The following is a 19,480-nucleotide window of genomic DNA, read 5'->3' as shown; positions in this document are numbered from 1 at the left end:
TCAGCAGGCATCCCGGTCCGGTCCCCAACCGGTAGCTGCGGGGCCGGAATTCCCAAGGGGCGTATCCATACGCCCTCAGTCCTTAAGGACTTTAAAACAGGGGCGTATGGATACGCCCGCCATCCTTAAAAAGTTAAAACTAGTCAAAATGAGGCTCATTGTGTGTGGCCTCCACATGCCCGTATGACCTCCCTACAAGGCCTGAGCATGCTCCTGATGAGGTGGTGGATGGTCTCCCAGACCAGGACTAAAGCATCTGCCAACTCCTGGACAGTCTGTGGTGCAACGTGGCATTGGTGGAGGGAGCGAGACATGATCTCCCAGATGTGCTCAATCAGATTCAGGTCTGGGGAATGGGCGGGCCAGTCCATAGAATCAATGCCTTCCTCTTGCAGGAACTGCTGACACACTCCAGCCAGATGAGGTCTAGCATTGTCTTGAATTAGGAGGAACCCAGGGCCAACCACACCAGCATATGGTCTCACAAGGGGTCTGAGGATCTCATCTCGGTACCTAATGGCAGTCAGGCTACCTCTGACAAGCACATGTGCGGCCCCCCCAAAGCAATGCCACCCCACGCCATTACTGACCCACCTCCAAACTGGTCATGCTAGAGGATGTTGCAGGCAGCAGAACGTTCCCCACGGTGTCTCCAGACTCTTGGTGTTCTCTGACAAATGCCAAACATCCTGCACAGTGTAGGGCTGTAAGCGCAACCCCCACCTGTGGACGTCGGGCCCTCATACCACCCATATGGAGTCTGTTTCTGACTGTTTGAGTGGACACATGCACATTTGTGGCCTGCTGGAGGTCATTTTGCAGGGCTCTGGCAGTGCTCCTCCTTGCAAAATGCATAGGTAGCAGCCCTGCTGCTGGGTTTTTGCCCTCCTACGACCTCCTCCACATCTCCTGATGTGCTGGCCTGTCTCCTGGTAGCTCGTCCATACTCTGGACACTATGGTGACAGACACAGCAAACCTTCTTGCGACAGCTCACATTGCTGGGCCATCCTGGATGAGCTGCACTTCCTGAGCCACTTGTGTGGTTTGTAGACTCCGTCTCATGCTACCACTAGACTGAAAGCACTGCCAGCATTCAAAAGTGACCAAAACATCAGCCAGGAAGCATAGGAACTGAATAGTGGTCTGTGGTCACCACCTGCAGAACCACTCCTTTATTGGGGTGTCTTGCTAATTGCCTATAATTTCCACTTGTTGTCTGTTCCATGCGCACAACAGCATGTGAAATTGATTGTCAATCACTGTTGCTTCCTGAGTGGTAAGTGTGATTGACTTGGAGTTACATTGTCTTATTTGTGTTCCCTTTATATTGAGCAGTGTATTTATGGGACCAATAAAAACTATAGCCCACCCTGCAAAAAATAAGCCCTCACAAATTCCATCAACAGAAAAAGTAAAAGATATGAGTCTCACTTACACACAGATAATAAGTTAATATGTTATTATTACTGCATAGGATATTCTTTAAAAACTTAATCGTAAAAAACTATTTTTTTCCTTTCCACCCCACTTTCAAAGTATTTCAAGTGGTACATTTACACCTTCCCAATCCATTACGTACATGTATGTCATGGGGCTGGTGAGGGAGTATGGTCCAGGTGGAGGGTCCACGCTAATACCGGTTGATTTTGACTGCTGACATCTGCCAGTAATGGTGATGTCCGTCAATTGACTGTTTAAATGCTGCAATGCCGTAGGATTTAAACAGTAAATCCTGTGTCTAATTGCCCCTTTGCGTCTACTCCCCCGCGAGGTGCCGATGGGTTGCTAGGACAGCCCAAGGCCTTACCTTGGCCTCTGCATCTTTAGTGAATTGGCAATTGTTAAAGCCTGCCCATTTTCCAAATAAAACATTGGTATTGCTGCAGGCGGAATTGTCCGAACTATTAAATTATTACTGTCACTGGGAATAAGTGAAGTTCGGCACTCACTTGCAGCCCCTGTCCCTGCCTATTGTTTAAGCGCCCTAAGCGACGAATCCACAACCCATGAAGACGGTCCCTTCCTAACTAAATTGCTGGCACGTCAAGTCAAAATAACAAACTACAAAAACACAGTAAAGGGTCAGGGAAACAATCAGAAATACAAAAGGTAAATACGCACTATAACAATACTCAAGGGAGACAAACTAATACAAAGGATTGTCAACAAGCCGAGTCGGGTAACCAAGAGCACAGTAATATACAGAGACGTGAACCAGAGAGAAGTCCAAAGACCTGGGTCACAAAAACCAGGTAATCAAGATGAATGCAGATGCAGGGTAGAAATGCTAGCTACTGGAACAAAATTATTTCACAGACGAGGTGTATAGCACACTTCAGCCTTATATAGGCAGCTAAGCTCACTAATTGGCTAAAGACACACAGAACCACGGATAGGCCAGCGCTTCACCACATCTACTACTAAGGTTTAACCCTTCGAACCAAACTGGGACAAGTCATTACAGTTACATAGACTACTAAATTATTACATTCCTGACCCTGCATGGTCAACAAAATAAATGCAAAAGAAATCAAAACAGCAAAAGTGACACATGCCATCCATGAATAAATTGAGAAAAAAGTGTTCTAACAGCCAGAACTACAGAAACTCTTTAAAAACTACGGCACATGGTTCAAAAATTTGCCCTCATACCGAGCCATGAATGGAAAAAAAAATAGAACATTGAATGAACGTTGCAATGAACAGGTTTAAAAAATGTTTGTCCCGCAAAAAATAAACCCGAATACTACCCTGTCAGTAAAATAATTAAAAAGTTATGTGAGGAGGAAGAAACATATGCCACAAATCATAATTCAGGGGTCGGAAGGGTTTTAATATTAAAAGGGCTGAGACTAACGATTAGTTTCATAATCTATTAGTTGGATTAATTATTTTGATTAATTGACTAATCGAATAAAGAGAACCATAGTGGAGAGGAAGATAGAGTAGGGAAGGAGTTAAAGGAGTACTCTGGTGCAGAATATTCCTGCTCCGTCCTGCCCGGGCTGCAAAAAAAAAATGAAAATGAACCATCTCTCACCTTCCTGGGTTCCCGCGGAGCGTCACTACAACTGATTGGTCCTCCGGTCCATCCTCTTCATACTTCCGTGTGTAACGAAGCGTCACATGGCACTCAGCCTATCGCCGGCCGCCGCGATGTTCTGCCTCGGCCAGCGATAGGCTGAGCGCCATGTGACGCTTCGTTACACACGTAAGTATGAAGAGAATGGACCGGAGGACCGATCAGCTGTTGTGACGCTCCGCGGGAACCCAGGAAGGTGAGAGATGGTTCATTTTGATTTTTTTTTGCAGCCCGGGCGGGACGGAGCAGGAATACAGTGCACCAGAGTACTCCTTTAAAGGGGTACTCCACTCCAAGCTTTGGGAACATTTAGTTTCACATGCTGATGCAGGCTTCGGGGGTCACCAAGCCCCCTCGTGATGTCACACCCCACCCCCTCAATGTAAGTCTATAGGAGTCAACCCCCTCCCATAGACTTGGATTGAGGGGGTGGGGCGTGACACCCTCACCAGCGTTCTGAACTAAATGTTCCGAACGCTGGGTAGTAGAGTACCAGTTTAAAGGGGTTATCCTGGAAAAGAAAAAGAGAGCTAATTTATTTCAAAAACAGCTCCACGTCTGTCTCCACTTTGGGTGTGGTATTACAAATTGGTTACATTTACTTCAATGGAACTGAGCTGCAGTATCCTATTTCTGGATTACCCCTTTAATGAGGGGAGGGGATCGGACTGAACGTCTTACATTGAAACATAGAATGTGTCGGCAGATTAGAACCATTTGGTCCATCTAGTCTGCCCAATAATCTGAATCCTATCAATAGTCCCTGGCCCTATCTTATATGAAGGATAGCCTTATGCTTATCCCATGCATGTTTAAACTCATTCACTGTATTTGCAGCGACCACTTCTGCAGGAAGGCTATTCCATGCATCCACTACTCTCAGTAAAGTAATACTTCCTGATATAACTTTTAAACCTCTGCCCCTCTAATTTAAAGCTATTTCCTCTTGTGGTAGTTTTTCTTCTTTTAAATATCTTCTCCTTTACAGTGTTGATTCCCTTTATGTATTTAAGTCTCTATAATTTCCCCTCTGTCTCTTCATTCTTCCAAGCTATACATGTTAAGGTCCCTTAACCTTTCCTGGTAAGTTTTGTCCTGCAATCCATGTACTAGTTTAGTAGCTCTTCTTTGAACTCTCTCTAGAGTATCTATATCCTTTTGGAGATACGGCCTCCAGTACTGTGCACAATACTCCAAGTGAGGTCTCACCAGTGTTCTATACAGCGGCATGAGCACTTCTCTCTTTCTACTGCTAATACTTCTCCCTATACATCCAAGCATTCTGCTAGCGTTTCCTGCTGCTCTATTACATTGTCTTCATACCTTTAAGTCTTCTGAAATAATTACTCCTAAATCTCTTTCCTCAGATCCTGAAGTCAGGACTGTGTCAAATGTTCTATATTCTGCCTGAGGGTTTTTACGCCCCAGGTGCATAATCTTGCACTTATCCACATTAAATTTCAGTTGCCAGAGTTCTGTCCATTCTTCTGTCTAGTTTTCCTAAATCCTTTTCCATTTGGCGTATCCCTCCAGGAACATCAACCCTGTTACATATCTTTGTGTCATCAGCAAAAAGACATACCTTCCCATCGAGACCTTTTGCGATATCACTAATGAAGATATTAAACAATATTGGTCCCACTACAGATCCCTGAGGTACCCCACTGGTAACAAAGAAAAAAAGGAACACAATAGCACCCCTGGTGAAGTACGTTAGGCACAGGTAGAAAGATGCTGGTATAAACACTCACCCTGTGGTGTTGAGCTCAGAGCACAACATCTAATATCACATATATCATAAAATGGGATCCTGCAGCTTGATTCCCCCGATCCCAGGCAACGTCTGGTCCGGTATTAGTGTAGGCAGCAGAAGAAACAAAAAAGGAACTTATTCCAAGTGCCAGATCCCTTGAGATAGTCAGTCTAACAAAGTAGACCAATTTCCATAGAAGATAACATTTATTCCAAGCATAGATCAACGCGTTTCAGACCCGAAACGGGCCCTTCATCAGGACAGAATGGGGCGGGACTAAGGCACTGCTCCGTGCTATGCTATGTGAACGGGAAAGAAAAAGGGGGAACGTACCTACATTAACTGAAGTCACAGTTGGTGGACTGTGACTAAACTGGGCAATATATGTATAAGGGGAATGCGCTTTATTGCGGAGCATTCGGTGTTAGTAGCAGAGAGCAGGGGGCGGAGCTACGGCGCCGCTGTGAATTAAACAGCGGGATGAAACAAGGAGATATAATTCACAGCGGCGCCGTAGCTCCGTCCCCCTGCTCTCTGCTACTAACACCGAATGCTCCGCAATAAAGCGCATTCCCCTTATACATATATTGCCCAGTTTAGTCACGGTCCACCAACTGTGACTTCAGTTAATGTAGGTACGTTCCCCTTTTTCTTTCCCGTTCACATAGCATAGCACGGAGCAGTGCCTTAGTCCCGCCCCTTTTGCCCTCCTCCACCGCTGTATAGCGCTCCATACCACAGTCTGATTTCATATATAATACATATAACTTTTTAGATTATAACCATCCTATACTACTTGTAATACTATGGATTGTTCAGTCCACATTTTTTCAATGAATGAATGAAGAGGTACATACCGATATTTTATTAGCTTCCACAGGAACTTGGGCATCACCTACGGTGTTTTACTAAGTGCATGAGGAGATACGCTTGTTTTAACAAACACTCTTAATATTTTAACAAATTTTCATCAGATTTACAAAGAATTGTATTTTACCTGTTCAAATAACATCAGTGCAAGTAAGAATTATCTGTTTCTTTAAAGAATATGTTGTTTTTTATGTATTTTAAACTCTGTGATAGTTACGTCATTTACCTAACAGTGCTTGGTGAATATGCTAATTTTAAATTGATACAACTGCTGTGTGCTAAACCCCTCCACAGCTATTTATTGCCTGTGTTTCACTGTTTTAGTATAAGCATTCTGTCCTGATGAAGGGCCCGTTTCGGGTCTGAAACGCGTTGATCTATGCTTGGAATAAATGTTATCTTCTATGGAAATTGGTCTACTTTGTTAGACTGACTATCTCAAGGGATCTGGCACTTGGAATAAGTTCCTTTTTTGTTTCTTCTGCTGCCCCCACTGGTAACAAGACCTTGCTCTGAATATTCTCCATTTACTACAACCCTCTGTTGTCTGTCACTCAGCCACTGCCTAATCCACTCAACAATATGGGAGTCCAAGCTCAATGACTGCAGTTTATTGATAAGTCTTCTATGTGAGACAGTGTCAAAAGCCTTACTAAAATCTAGATAGGCGATGTCTACTGCCCCTCTGCCATCTATTATTTTAGTCACCCAGTCAAAAAAATCAATAAGATTGGTTTGACATGATCTACCTGAAGTAAACCCATGTTGTTTTTCATCTTGCAATCCATGGGATTTTAGATGTTCCACAATCCTATCCTTTAGTAGGTTTTCCATTAATTTCACCACTATTGATGTCAGACTTACTGGCCTATAGTTGTTTGATTCCTCCCTATTACCTTTCTTGTGAATGGGCACAACATTTTCTAATTTCCAATCTTCCGGGATGAATCCTGTTACCAGTGATTGGTTAAATAAATCTGTTAACGATTTTGCTAGCTCTCCACTAAGCTCTTTTAATAATTTTGGGTGTATCCCATCAGGCCCCTGTGATTTATTTGTCTTCACTTTAGACGGCAAACGTAGAACCTCTTCCTCTGTAAAGACACATGCATCAAATGATTCCTTCGTTTTCCTCTCAAATGGAGGTCCTTTTCCTTCTTTTTCTTCTGTAAAAATTAAACAGAAGTATTCATTAAGGCAGTCGGCTAGCCCCTTATTCTCTTCTACATACCTTCCTTCCTTTGTTTTTAATTTAGTTATTCCTTGTTTTAATTTCCTTTTTTAATTTATATATCTGGAGAATGTCGTATCCCCTTTTTTCACAGACTGAGCTAGTTTTTCTTCTGCCTGCGCTTTAGAAGTTCTTATAACTTGCTTGGCCTCTTTGTGCCTAGTCTTGTACATTTCCTTATCTTCATTGCTCTGGGTTGTTTTATAATTACTAAATGCTAGTTTTTTAGTTTTTTATGATTTTGGCCACTTCTGTGGAGTACCACAGTGGTCTCTTCCTTTTTCTGCTTTAATTGACAAGTCTAATGCAATTTTCTGTTGCCTTCAATAATGTGTCTTTTAAGTAGTCCCATTTCTCCTGAACTCCATGTAATTTGTTCCAGTATGATAGGGACTCATTTATGATTAATCTCATTTTTGAAAAGTCTGTTTTTCTAAAATCTAAAACTTTTGTTATTGTGTGGTGTGACTCCTTCACTGTTCTTATATTAAACCACACTGACTGGTGATCACTAGATCCCAAGCTTTCGCCAACAATAACATCATATACCAAATCCCCATTTGTGAATACCAAATCCAAAATGGCCTCCCTCCGGGTTGGTTCCTCAACCGCTTGTTGTAGAGATAATCCCAGTAGGGAATTTAGAATATCTGGACTCCTGGCAGAACTAGCTATTTTGGTTTTCCAGTTTATATCCGGAAGATTGAAGTCTCCCATAATTAGAACTTCTCCTTTCATTGCCATTTTAGATATTTCTTCAACTAGTAGATCATCTACTTCTTTAACTTGGCCAGGTGGTCTGTATATCACACCTACACGAGTTACTGCACGATTACCAAACTGCAACGTATCCCAAACTGACTCTATGTTGGCCTCACTAACTTGTATTGGGTTAGATTTTATGCTATCTTTCACATAAAGGGCCACTCCTCCTCCTTTCATGCCTTCTCTGTCTCTTCTGTATAAAGAGTACCCTGGTTTGGATATATCCCAGTCATTCCTTTCATTAACCCCTTAAGGACCAGGCCATTTTACACCATAGGACCAGAGCGTTTTTTGCACATCTGACCACTGTCACTTTAAACATTAATAACTCTGGAATGCTTTTAGTTATCATTCTGATTCCGAGATTGTTTTTTCATGACATATTCTACTTTAACATAGTGGTAAAATTTTGTGGTAACTTGCATTCTTTCTTGGTGAAAAATCCCGAAATGTGATGAAAAATTTGAAAATTTAGCATTTTTCGAACTTTGAAGCTCTCTGCTTGTAAGGAAAATGGATATTCCAAAAAAAAATTTAAAATTTTATTCACATTTCCAATATGTCTACTTTATGTTTGAATCATAAAATTGACATGTTTTTACTTTTGGAAGACGCCAGAGGGCTTCAAAGTTCAGCAGCAATTTTCCAATTTTTCACAATATTTTCAAACTCACTATTTTTCAGGGACCAGTTCAGGTTTGAAGTGGATTTGAAGGGTCTTCATATTAGAAATACCCCACAAATGACCCCATTATAAAAACTGCACCCCCCCCCCCAAAGTATTCAAAATGACAGTGAGCATTTTAACCCTTTAGGTGTTTCACAGGAATAGCAGCAAAGCAAAGCAAAAATCTTAATTTTTTACACTCTCATGTTCTTGTAAACTCAATTTTTGAATTTTTACAAGGGGTAAAAGGAGAAAATGTATACTTATATTTGTAGCCCAATTTCTCTCGAGTAAGGACATACCTCATATGTCTATGTAAATTGTTCGGCGGGCGCAATAGAGGGCTCAGAAGCGAAGGAGCGACAAGTGGATTTTGGAGAGTACGTTTTTCAGAAATAGTTTTTGTGGGGCATGTTGCATTTAAGAAGCCCCTATGGTGCCAGAACAGCAAAAAAAAAAAAAAAAACACATGCCATACCAGTTTGGAAACTAGACCCCTTGAGGAACGTAACAAGGAATTAAGTAAACCTTAATACCCCACAGTTGTTTCATGACTTTTGCATATTTAAAAAAAAAAAAAAAAAGTCACTAAATTGTGTGTTTCCCCCCAAATTTCACATTTTTGCAAGGGTTAATAGCAGAAAATACCCCCCAAAGTTTGTAACCCCATCTCTTGTGAGTATGGAGGTACCCCATAAGTTGGCCTGAAGTGCACTACGGGCAAACTACAATGCTCAGAAGAGAAGGAGTCATATTTGGCTTTTGGAGAGCAAATTTTGCTCGGGGGGCATGTCGCATTTAGGAAGCCCCTATGGTGCCAGAACAGCTAAAAACCCCATATGGCATACCATTTTGGAAACTAGACCCCTTGAGGAACGTAACAAGGAACAAAGTGAGCCTTAATACCCCACAGGGGTTTCACGACTTTTGCATATGTAGAAAAAAAAATGTTCTCACTAAAATGTGTTTCCCCCCAAATTTCACATTTTTTGCAAGGGTTAATGGCAGAAAATAACCCCCAAAATTTGTAACCCCATTTCTTCTGAGTATGGAGGTACCCGATAAGTTGGCCTGAAGTACACTACGGGCGAACTACAATGCTCAGAAGAGGAGGAGCGCCATTGAGCTTTTGGAAAGAGAATCCTTTTGGAATGGTAGTCAGGGGCCATGTGCATTTACAAAGCCCCCCGTGGTGCCAGAACAGTGGACCCCCCCACATGTGACCCTATTTTGGAAACTACACCCCTCACAGAATTTAATAAGTGGTGCAGTAAGTATTTACACCCCACTGGCGTTTGACAGATCTTTGGAACAGTGGGCTGTGCAAATGGAAAATTTAATTTTTAATTTTCACGGATCACTGTTCCAAAAATCTGTCAGACACCTGTGGGGCGTAAATGCTCACTGTACCCCTTATTACATTCCGTCAGGGGTGTAGTTTCCAAAATGGGGTCACAAGGGGGTATTTTTTTTTTTTTTTTTTGCGTTTATGTCAGAACTGCTGTAAAATCAGCCACCCCTGTGCAAATCACCTATTTAGACCTCAAATATACATAGTGCACTCTCACTCCTGAGCCTTGTTGTGCGTCCGTAGAACATTTTACGCCCACATCTGGGGTATTTCCGTACTCAGGAGAAATTGCGTTACAAATTTGGAGGTCTTGTTTTGCTTTTACCGCTTGTGAAAATAAAAAGTATGGGGCAAACACTGCCGTACGATACGTTTTTCATTTTTATTGGGGGGGACAGTGTAAGGGGTGTATATGTAGGGTTTTACTCTTTATTATGTGTTAGTGTAGTGTTCTTAGGGTACATTCACACTGGCGGGCATTTACAGTGAGTTTACCGCTAGGAGTTTGTGCTTCGGTGACAAATTTGCTGCAGCCCAAACATGAAGCAGAAAACTAACTGTAAAACTGCCTGTGTGAATGTACCCTGTACATTCACATGGGGGGGGGGACCTCCAGCAGTTTCAAAACTACAACTCCCAGCATGTACTGACAGACCGTGCATCCTGGGAGTTGTACTTTTGCAACAGCTGGAGGCACACTGGTTGGAAAACCTTCAATTACCTAACTCAGTATTTTCCAACCAGTGTGCCTCCAGTGTGCCTCATGGATTTTCACTCTTTTGCCCCCCCCCCCCCCCCTCCTAGTTTAAATACTCCTTAGCAAATTCTTGGAATTGTTCACTGAGTACATTTGTTCCTTTGAGAGAAAGATGCAAACCATCTTTTTTGTACAGTTCCTTTCTATTCCAAGTAGAGCTATCATGAGACACAAAGCCGAATCCTTGCTTTTAACACCATTTACTAAGCCATAGGTTGAACTCCTTAATATGCCTCCGCCTATCATTCTGAACATTATGCACAGGCAGAACTTCAGAAAATGAAACTGTGGATGCAAAATCCTGTTCATCATTACCAAGTGTGATAAAAGATTCCTTCACCTCTGAAACTTCATTGCAAGCCAGGTCATTTGTCCCTAGATGGACAAGAACATCCACTTCCCCTTCCTGCTTTGCTTGTTTAACAATATTAAGAATACGTCTTTATCTCTTCTAGCAGTAGCTCCCGGGAGACATCTCGCAAAACCATTTTCCTTAAGCTCCACACTCCTTATGATTGAATCACCCAGCAACAGCTGCTTCCTTTCAGATTTTACTTTCTCTTTTTCTTCCTTGGCTGCAGTCTTGTATACATTAGACATAGGAGTCAATGGTTCCACACCTTCTGAGCTTGAGCCAATATCCATGTTGCCCTTACATTCTGAAAGTGCTGCTAATGAATTATGGAGATCCACAGACTGGGGGACATGTCTTCTATCCACAACTCTAAGTCTTCCCGAACCTACAGTAAGCCATTTGCCATTTCTAGGGGTCCTCTGTGGTAGTGGCATTGCAGCAGTCCCAGTCTGAGTTTAACAGATAATAGATTTAAAAAATAAATGCTATTTCCTGCTGCAGTAAGGAGAACTGACTACAGATCTGACAGCATCCAAACCTCTTAAGAGTGGGACCTAAAATAAATGCACAACAATTCATGCACTGAACCAAGTCTGCCATTTGAAAGAGGAGAAAAATTATAAAACAAACAAATCTTACCTTTTTTTTTAAGAGTGTATCCACCTCCAGCCTACCTCCTGACTATCTCCTGCAATATCTCTCCAATGCACTTAGAAACAGCAGCACTTGAATACAGCTGCTAATGAATTAGGCCAGATAATGAGTCAGAGCCTAAATATATATATATATATATATATATATATATATATATATATATATATATACACACATACATACACACTCCCTCACAAGCTCCTCCTCCAAAAACAAATGTAACACCTTAATGAGCTAGGCTCATTAGCAAACACACAATACCAAACACCTGAACAAATTCCTTACCTGTTCTCAAGCAGTGGTCAGCAGAAACACAGATGTTGCAGTTGAACAACTCCAAGTCAGTCTCCTGCAATATCTCTCCAATTCACTTAGAAACAGCAGCACTTGAATACAGAAGCTAAAGCACTTGAATAATATATAAGCTAAAGCACTTTTAAATATATAATTTTCTTTCTTTTTTTTTTTGTTGTTGTAAGGGCTATACCCTCCCTCCCTGTTTCTTACCTGTGGCCAGATAGGAGGGGCAGCACATTCCCTGGTTGTCCTTTCTATATGCCCCTAACAGCCTATTTAGTGAAGGAGGCCAACACACATAATCTTCAACTTAAAAATGCTCAAGAGCACATTTTCCCCCATCTCATACACAGACTTTGGACAGAAGCTCAAACACAGGAAGTGCAGCCTGGAGTGCTGAGGGGAGTGTCCAGCCTCATCCAATCATAGCTCCTCTCACACTTAACTGCCATATGCTGTTGGTTGTACCCCCGCCCCCCTCAGCACTCCAGGCTGCACTTCCTGTGTTTGGCCAAAGTCTGTGTATAAGACGGGGGAAAATGTGCTCCTTAGCGTTTTTAAGCACAAATAAAACATAAAAAAAATATTATTTTTTTTAAACAAAGTATATTAGAAATATTTTTATTTACCATAAGGAGTGCAGTAGCAAAAAATTTTTAATGAGAGTGCCCATTTAAATGACCTTATTGGATTATAATGAAAGTGGAGAATACTCTACTAGTGAGTTAGTTCGTGTAATGATGATAAACATTTTTTCTGTCTCTGAATGTCTAACATTCAGATTTTTGTTTCATTCCTATAGCACCTTATTAGCAAATAGTATATCAGTGATAAAATTCTCTGCTTTTAAGAAATGTAGTCATACCACATAAATTAGGTAACAAATCACATTTACAATGTGTCTACTTAATTTGCGCACCATTTGGTAACTGTCCTATAGTTTACAAATTTTCAAACCTAATCCATTTTTTTCTGTAACACAGCAAGTATTAACCCCTTAAGGACATGATCCACTGGAACTTAGCGCATCAGGGCGTACATTTACGTCCTGTACATGACGCGAGCACCGGAACGGCAGTGGTAATGGCGGACATCAGCGATCACGCTAATGTCCGCCATCAACCCCTAAGATGCCGTGATCACTACAGATCATGGCATCTGCAGCAGTGTAGTACTTTTTGGTTTTAAAAAAGTTTTTAAATAAATGTGAAAAAATATAAATTGCCCCTTTTCCCATTTTACCCCCAAAAAGCATTAACTCCTTAAGGACCGGGGTTTTTTCCCTTTTTGCATTTTCGTTTTTTGCTCCTTGCCTTTAAAAAATCATAACTCTTTCAATTTTGCACCTAAATATCCATATGATGGCTTATTTTTTGTGCCACCAATTCTACTTTGTAATGACATCAGTCATTTTGCCCAAAAATCTACGGTGAAACGGAAAAAAAAATCATTGTGCGACAAAATTGAAAAAAAAACGCAGTTTTGTAACTTTTGGGGGCTTCCGTTTCTACGTAGTACATTTTTCGGTAAAAATGACACCTTATCTTTATTCCGTAGGTCCATACAATTAAAATGATACCCTACTTATATAGGTTTGATTTTGTCGGACTTCTGGAAAAAATCATAACTACATGCAGGAAAATTAATACGTTTAAAATTGTCATCTTCTGACCCCTATAACTTTTTTATTTTTCCGTGTATGGGGCGGTATGAGGGCTCATTTTTGATCTGAAGTTTAACGGTACCATTTTTGCATTGATAGGACTTATTGATCGCTTTTTATTCATTTTTAAATGATATAAAAAGTGACCAAAAATGCACTATTTTGGACTTTGGAATTTTTTGCGCGCACGCCATTGACCGAGCGGTTTAATTAATGATATATTTTTATAATTCGGACATTTCCGCACGCGGTGATACCACATATGTTTATTTTTATTTACACTGTTTTTTTTTTTTTTTTTTTTTGAAAAGGGGGGTGATTCAAACTTTTAATAGGGGAGGAGTTAAATGATCTTTATTCACTTTTTTTTTTGCAGTGTTATAGGTCCCATAGGGACCTATAACACTGCACACACTGATCTTCTATGCTGATCACTGGTTTCTCATAAGAAACCAGTGATCAACGATTCTGCCGCATGACTGCTCAGGCCTGGATCTCAGGCACTGAGCAGTCATTCGGCGATCGGACAGCGAGGAGGCAGGAAGGGGCCCTCCCGCTGTCCTGTCAGCTGTTCGGGATGCAGCGATTAGCTGCGGCTATCCCGAACAGCCCGACTGAGCTAGCCGGCCATTTTCGGTTTCACTTTTAGCCGCGCGGCTCAGCTCTGAGCGCGCGGCTAAAGGGTTAATAGTGCCCGGCGCCGCGATCGGCGCTGCACGCTATTAGAGGCGGGTCCCGGCTTCACTATGACGCCAGGCCCGCCGCGATATGACGCGGGGTTACTGTGTAACCCCGCGTTATATCAGGAAAGCAGGACCAAGGGCGTACCTGTACGCCCTTGGTCCTTAAGAGGTTAAAAAATTTTACAAACCTATTTGATATCGCCGCATGCATAAATGTCTGAACTATCAAACTATAATGTAAATTATCCCGTAATTATCCCATATGGTAAACGGCGTAAACGTAAAAAAAATAAAAATAATCTAATGATAACCACACCTCAAGGACACCGCCATTAAAAATGGTGCATAATGTTAAAGAATATGAAATATATAAAAAGGAGCGTGCTTCAATTTCACAGAATATTTATTACATATAAAATATATAAAAATTACACACACATGTTAAAACAAGCACTAATGGTACTTTCCTACCACTGGGCCCTAGTGGTGGAGATGTTAAAGTAATAACAGCACTATTACTGAATAATGCAATAATTAGATCTTGTATTTTAACTTGCTCATACACAATATAATGCTATCCTGATCAGCAACTACTACTCCGACACTCTGAATGTACTAGTGTCAATTTGTACCCGTTCCTTATCACTGCAACAATCTTCACCAAATAAGGTAGTGGATACGTCCGATTAGAAGCAGTTCTTAATAAACAGTTCAGATACGTCTCACCAGTGTATAGCCGCTGGTCCCGTACTGCGACAGACCTGAATGGATATTCTGCAGCTGTTTCCTCAAGCTCGCTCATTGTTTCAGCGTAGGTGCTGGGAGATCTTAGGAGTGCAGCTGGCAACATGCGTTGTGTGCGGGCACTATGCTTTCTGGATCCCGGCAGAGCGGTTTAAGCCACCACTCCGGCAGGAGTGTGATGTCTCTCGTGCGGTGTGTCCCGTGGTGGGTGACGTCAGAGGATTGAAGCTGACTTTCGCTACACCTGTTAGATGCAAATCGTAGGCGGATGCAAGTTTTCAAAGGCAGGTAACAATGCGTCTAGAGCTGTATTCAGACAGAATCTAATCTAAGGGAAAAAAAAGATCTGTGCAGCTCACAGAGTCGGGCGTGCGAGGTTAACTGAATATTCTCACCCACAGAGAATAAATATAACAAATGTTTTATAAGGGACAGGGTTTCAGTCCTCAGCACACTTCTATATAAAAATAGTATTGGACGGATGTTTGTTGTCTCAGAGAAAAGGAAAAGAATATAGTTATATATTAAACAACAGTTCTTTATTAAAAAATGTTAAGATTAAATAGGATAGATATTTTCATGTACTTACCGCAGGGCCCTGCGGAAGTGCTTTATGAAAATTCTTACAATATTAGATACCGTGTATACATATATATTCCCAAGTAAAAAATTATAAAATATAAAAATTGCAAGGAATAACGTGGATAGTGATTGTTATTATTCCAATATTGCTAGAATGACTTCTGGAAACATTAAATCCTGAAAAAATATCCTAATAAATGGATATTATCTTTGTGGTTGTCCGTAGCAACCTCCTATGAAGTCAATCTTATTACCAAACAAAATTCATTAATCCTGTAAAAATTAGATTCTCATAAAAGAAAATGTCCTGCAAAGAAAAATCCTGTATGTGAAAAAGTCCTGTGTATGGAAAATCCTGTGTATGAAAAAGTCCTACATATAACAAATCCTGCAAAAAGGAAAAAGTCCTGCAACAGATTTCTGCAAGATCCTAATAGGTCCTCCACCTGTTAAGTTCAGTTCATGCAGCTTTAAGTGGCGCTCCCTATTGTACTCTGTGCGTTATAAATATGTTAGTGCCTGAAATGTGAAAGTTGTCGGCACGTTTGTGCCACTCACCACTCTCCTGCGATACCGATCTATGGGTTTTTTCAGCTCAAGCCGGGATGGTGTTCGTATACCGTGCTCACCAGCGAGCTCCGGTGTAGGTGAGCGGCGGCAGGCGTTATCGTCAGTGTGTGCTTTCGGCGGCGTCTGACGTCAGCGATCAGCTGATGGCAGATCAGCTGATCGGATATGGAGCACGGGTCAGCTGATCACGTAAGGAGCGCTCACTTTCAAACGGCTTTTTCTTTGCCACAATTAATTCAAATAAAGAGTTCTCTGTGGAGGTACAATGCAGTACTCTGTTGCAATGTCCAAAGTAGGCTGTTATCAGCTAATGCAGGTATTCGAATGGTACAGTCATCCTTGGAGAATCCTAAGGAACAAAGTCCACGTATTTCTCACAATGTGAACAGGGGCCAATATGCTCCGGTATCTGTATATTTGACCAAATGCGTTTCAGGGTATTAGTATAAGGTTATGTAACCCCTTCTTCAGTGGTGCATGTCTGACTACTCCTAACAGACTGGCTTTTTATATCCTGAAGGTGGGACACACCTGCAGCTCATTTTAGTTTGTTATAAGATATGGTATGGATTTCATTCAGGTATAATGCAAACAATGGGGTGGATTAATGACATATCCCAATACAGTGTCTGGGATAAATGTCAGAGACCATTACATTAGAGACCAAATTTAGAATATGACTTTATCTAGCCACATATCTAGCTGACTTTCACTACACCTGTTAGATGCAAATCATAGGCGGATGCAAGTTTTCAAAGGCAGGTAACAATGCGTCTAGTGCTGTATTCAGACAGAATCTAATCTAGACGCTTTTCAGGGTACTCAAGGTAATCATACGATCCCTTCTTCAGTAGATAAAAGAAAAGTAAAAGTGTGTTACACTTTACAGCAGCGGGACCCCTGCGATCTGTCATTCCGCGCCCACCTTTGTGAGCTCTCACTGGAGGCTTCGAGTGTAAAGCGTGACAAATATAGGGCCGGAATATCGTGATGTCACGACACTGCCCCTGTGTGACGTCACGCCCCGCCCCCTCAAAGCCAGTCTATGCGCCCCGTAGTCGTGAAGCTTCACACTCTAAGCCTCCAGCGCTGCAGAGAGCTCACAAAGGTGGGTGCAGAATGACAGATTGCATCTTATGAGGGGCTGAGTCCTTAAAGCCAAAATGGGCTGTGAAATATTCCTCTCAATATTTATTACGGCAAATTTGAAGTTTTTAGAAGTTTCATATGTGTGACCCATATGCCTCTGAAATACAGGAGCACCACATTAATTTTGGGGCTTTATTCTCATAAGGGTGTTTTTCAGGCACGATATTAGATTTGAAAAAAGTTGAGGTGCCAAAGCAATTAAAGTACGTGGCAATACATCTGTACTGCTGTGTGCTATACACTGTCAGTAGACTGAGAGAGGCTTCGCTTCCGTAGATAACAGACCGGAGGACGAGATTTGGTGGCAGCTTCAAAGCCCACAAACCCTCTGCAAATGGTATATCTGTTGGAGAACATTAACTACCTTCCTTCTATGGTGTGTGTATATATAAATATATATATATATATATATATATATATATATATATATATATATATATATATATGTCATAGAGCGGGAAGGGGTTCATGATTGATCTGCATGTGATTAAATTAAAGATTTATTGACCTGTTATTGTCCTAGTGTTATATAGCTTATTGAAACTGTCCTATATTGTGCTTGTCTTGAGGACATTCTATGGTGAACCTACATATTTTATTATTAACACTTTGATGAATGAATAAAACCATGAATAATAACCATTTAACTATATAATGTAGTTTTCAGGTGTTGACATATGTTTTTTTTTTTTTTTTTGTCCCAGGCTGCGATTGTGTATTTTATTTGAGAAAGGATTGTAAAATAAATTATTAGGGATTTAAATTTGAAATTGAAATGTGTATTTAAACAAATAAGCATTGCTGTCATTCCTCATCAGTAGGAATTGAGTTCCAGAGGGGAAAGAAAACTGTTCAATTATTTTGTTTTTGTGACATAGTGCCTTTTCATTTCCTGCAAAAATTGAGTCCCCCACTATTAGCACCTGTGTGGCCTACACTTCTTTCCTATTCTCTTTCCTACTCGAGCAGACATTCCTCTGACTGTCAGAGTACGTGTCTTGCACAGTAGTGCTCCTGAACTGAACTAACATTCCCCTCATCCACCATCTCTGAAATGTTGAAGGAGTATGCCATATCAGAACTAGCCACCCTGACCCTTTTCCCTCTACCAAGCCTTCTAACCCAGCTTGCTGCCTCATTGTCCTTCACTTCCATACTATCCTCCTTTTCTGCATCTGTCTCAGTGGGTGCCTTTTCAGTAAAAAAATAAAAAAAATTAATTGGTTTTACTAGGGGGTTCGTTTTTTAATATTTGAACAATTTCCAGAGAATAAATTAAGTACATTACTTTCTTACAGAGCTATAATGAAGTTTCACAGCATGAAAATGGAAGAAATTAATAAAATTATTCGTGACCTTTGGCGTAGTACCTACAGAGGGCAAGGTATTTTTTGGATATTACTGTGTTTGGTTATTTAAACTATCTGCTTATATTGAGACTGACTTTTTATGAGATGCCTTATAAATGCGTGGTGTACAATTCTAGAGCACATACAATAGGTCATATCTGGCATAAAGAATGCAATAACATTAGCCACCTTAATCAAAGGTCTTGTGAGATTTTAGAATGTATTAGAAATATTGCTCAAATTAATGGGTGCGTTAACAAAGCACAAGAACATCTCCATACAGTGCCATCATACAGCAGTATGCCCTGTTGTCTGTTTGATTATAGAAAGTGAAACTACTTGATTGGAAAAAAAACACTGGGTATTTCCCAGTTACACAAAATATGCAATGACGACTTAATTTTTAATAATAGTTATATCAGATGAGATGTGTAGGAAGTGAAAGATAAATATCTTCTCCAGTAATGTACTTCTTGGAAGTGTAACAGAATGCATCATGTAACATGTGAGTGTGTTGTATGGTTCTTTACTTACAAACATTGCTCACATACAAAATTGTGTTGTTATTGTTTCTATATGCATCACATTGAAATGAGTTTCCTAAATGCTTGTGTAATTCTCATGGGGAACAGTCAAGATACATGGTGTTGACCATGGTTTTTTCCATTTATGTGCTCATTAAATAATCTAGATTAGCACAAACTGTTTACACAGTGGCAGATATGTGGCATTCCACAAAGAAGTAAACAAGGTGAATCACAGCAGCATGAAAAACCACTCAGAAACTCCATGGCCTAAATTACCTACCTTTTTCATTTTGCTCCCTTCCTGCTATTGTCCTTTTTGTTTACAGTAAATGTAATGATGTGATATTCCTGTGACAATGTGACCATGGTGGGCCTCATGTGTCCTCTTTGGTCCTGTGATATAAAGAAAAATCCTGGGATCAGTGGTGC

General features: G+C 40.9%; 1 protein-coding gene across 1 annotated transcript in view; it reads left to right on the top strand.

Moving 5' to 3' along the window:
- RAD50 (RAD50 double strand break repair protein) overlaps nucleotides 1-19,480 on the top strand; it is a 252,502-nt gene that overhangs the window by 211,667 nt on the left and 21,355 nt on the right. The window contains exon 23 of the mRNA XM_056575038.1: nucleotides 18,474-18,559. Coding sequence (XP_056431013.1) covers nucleotides 18,474-18,559 — 86 coding nt within the window. The remainder of the gene's footprint in view (nucleotides 1-18,473; nucleotides 18,560-19,480) is intronic.

This window comes from Hyla sarda, chromosome 4, assembly GCF_029499605.1.
Source record: "Hyla sarda isolate aHylSar1 chromosome 4, aHylSar1.hap1, whole genome shotgun sequence".
NCBI classification, from domain to species: Eukaryota; Metazoa; Chordata; class Amphibia; order Anura; family Hylidae; genus Hyla; species Hyla sarda.
Note: the sequence above shows the minus strand (reverse complement) of the source record. Positions and strands in the feature narration are given on the sequence as shown.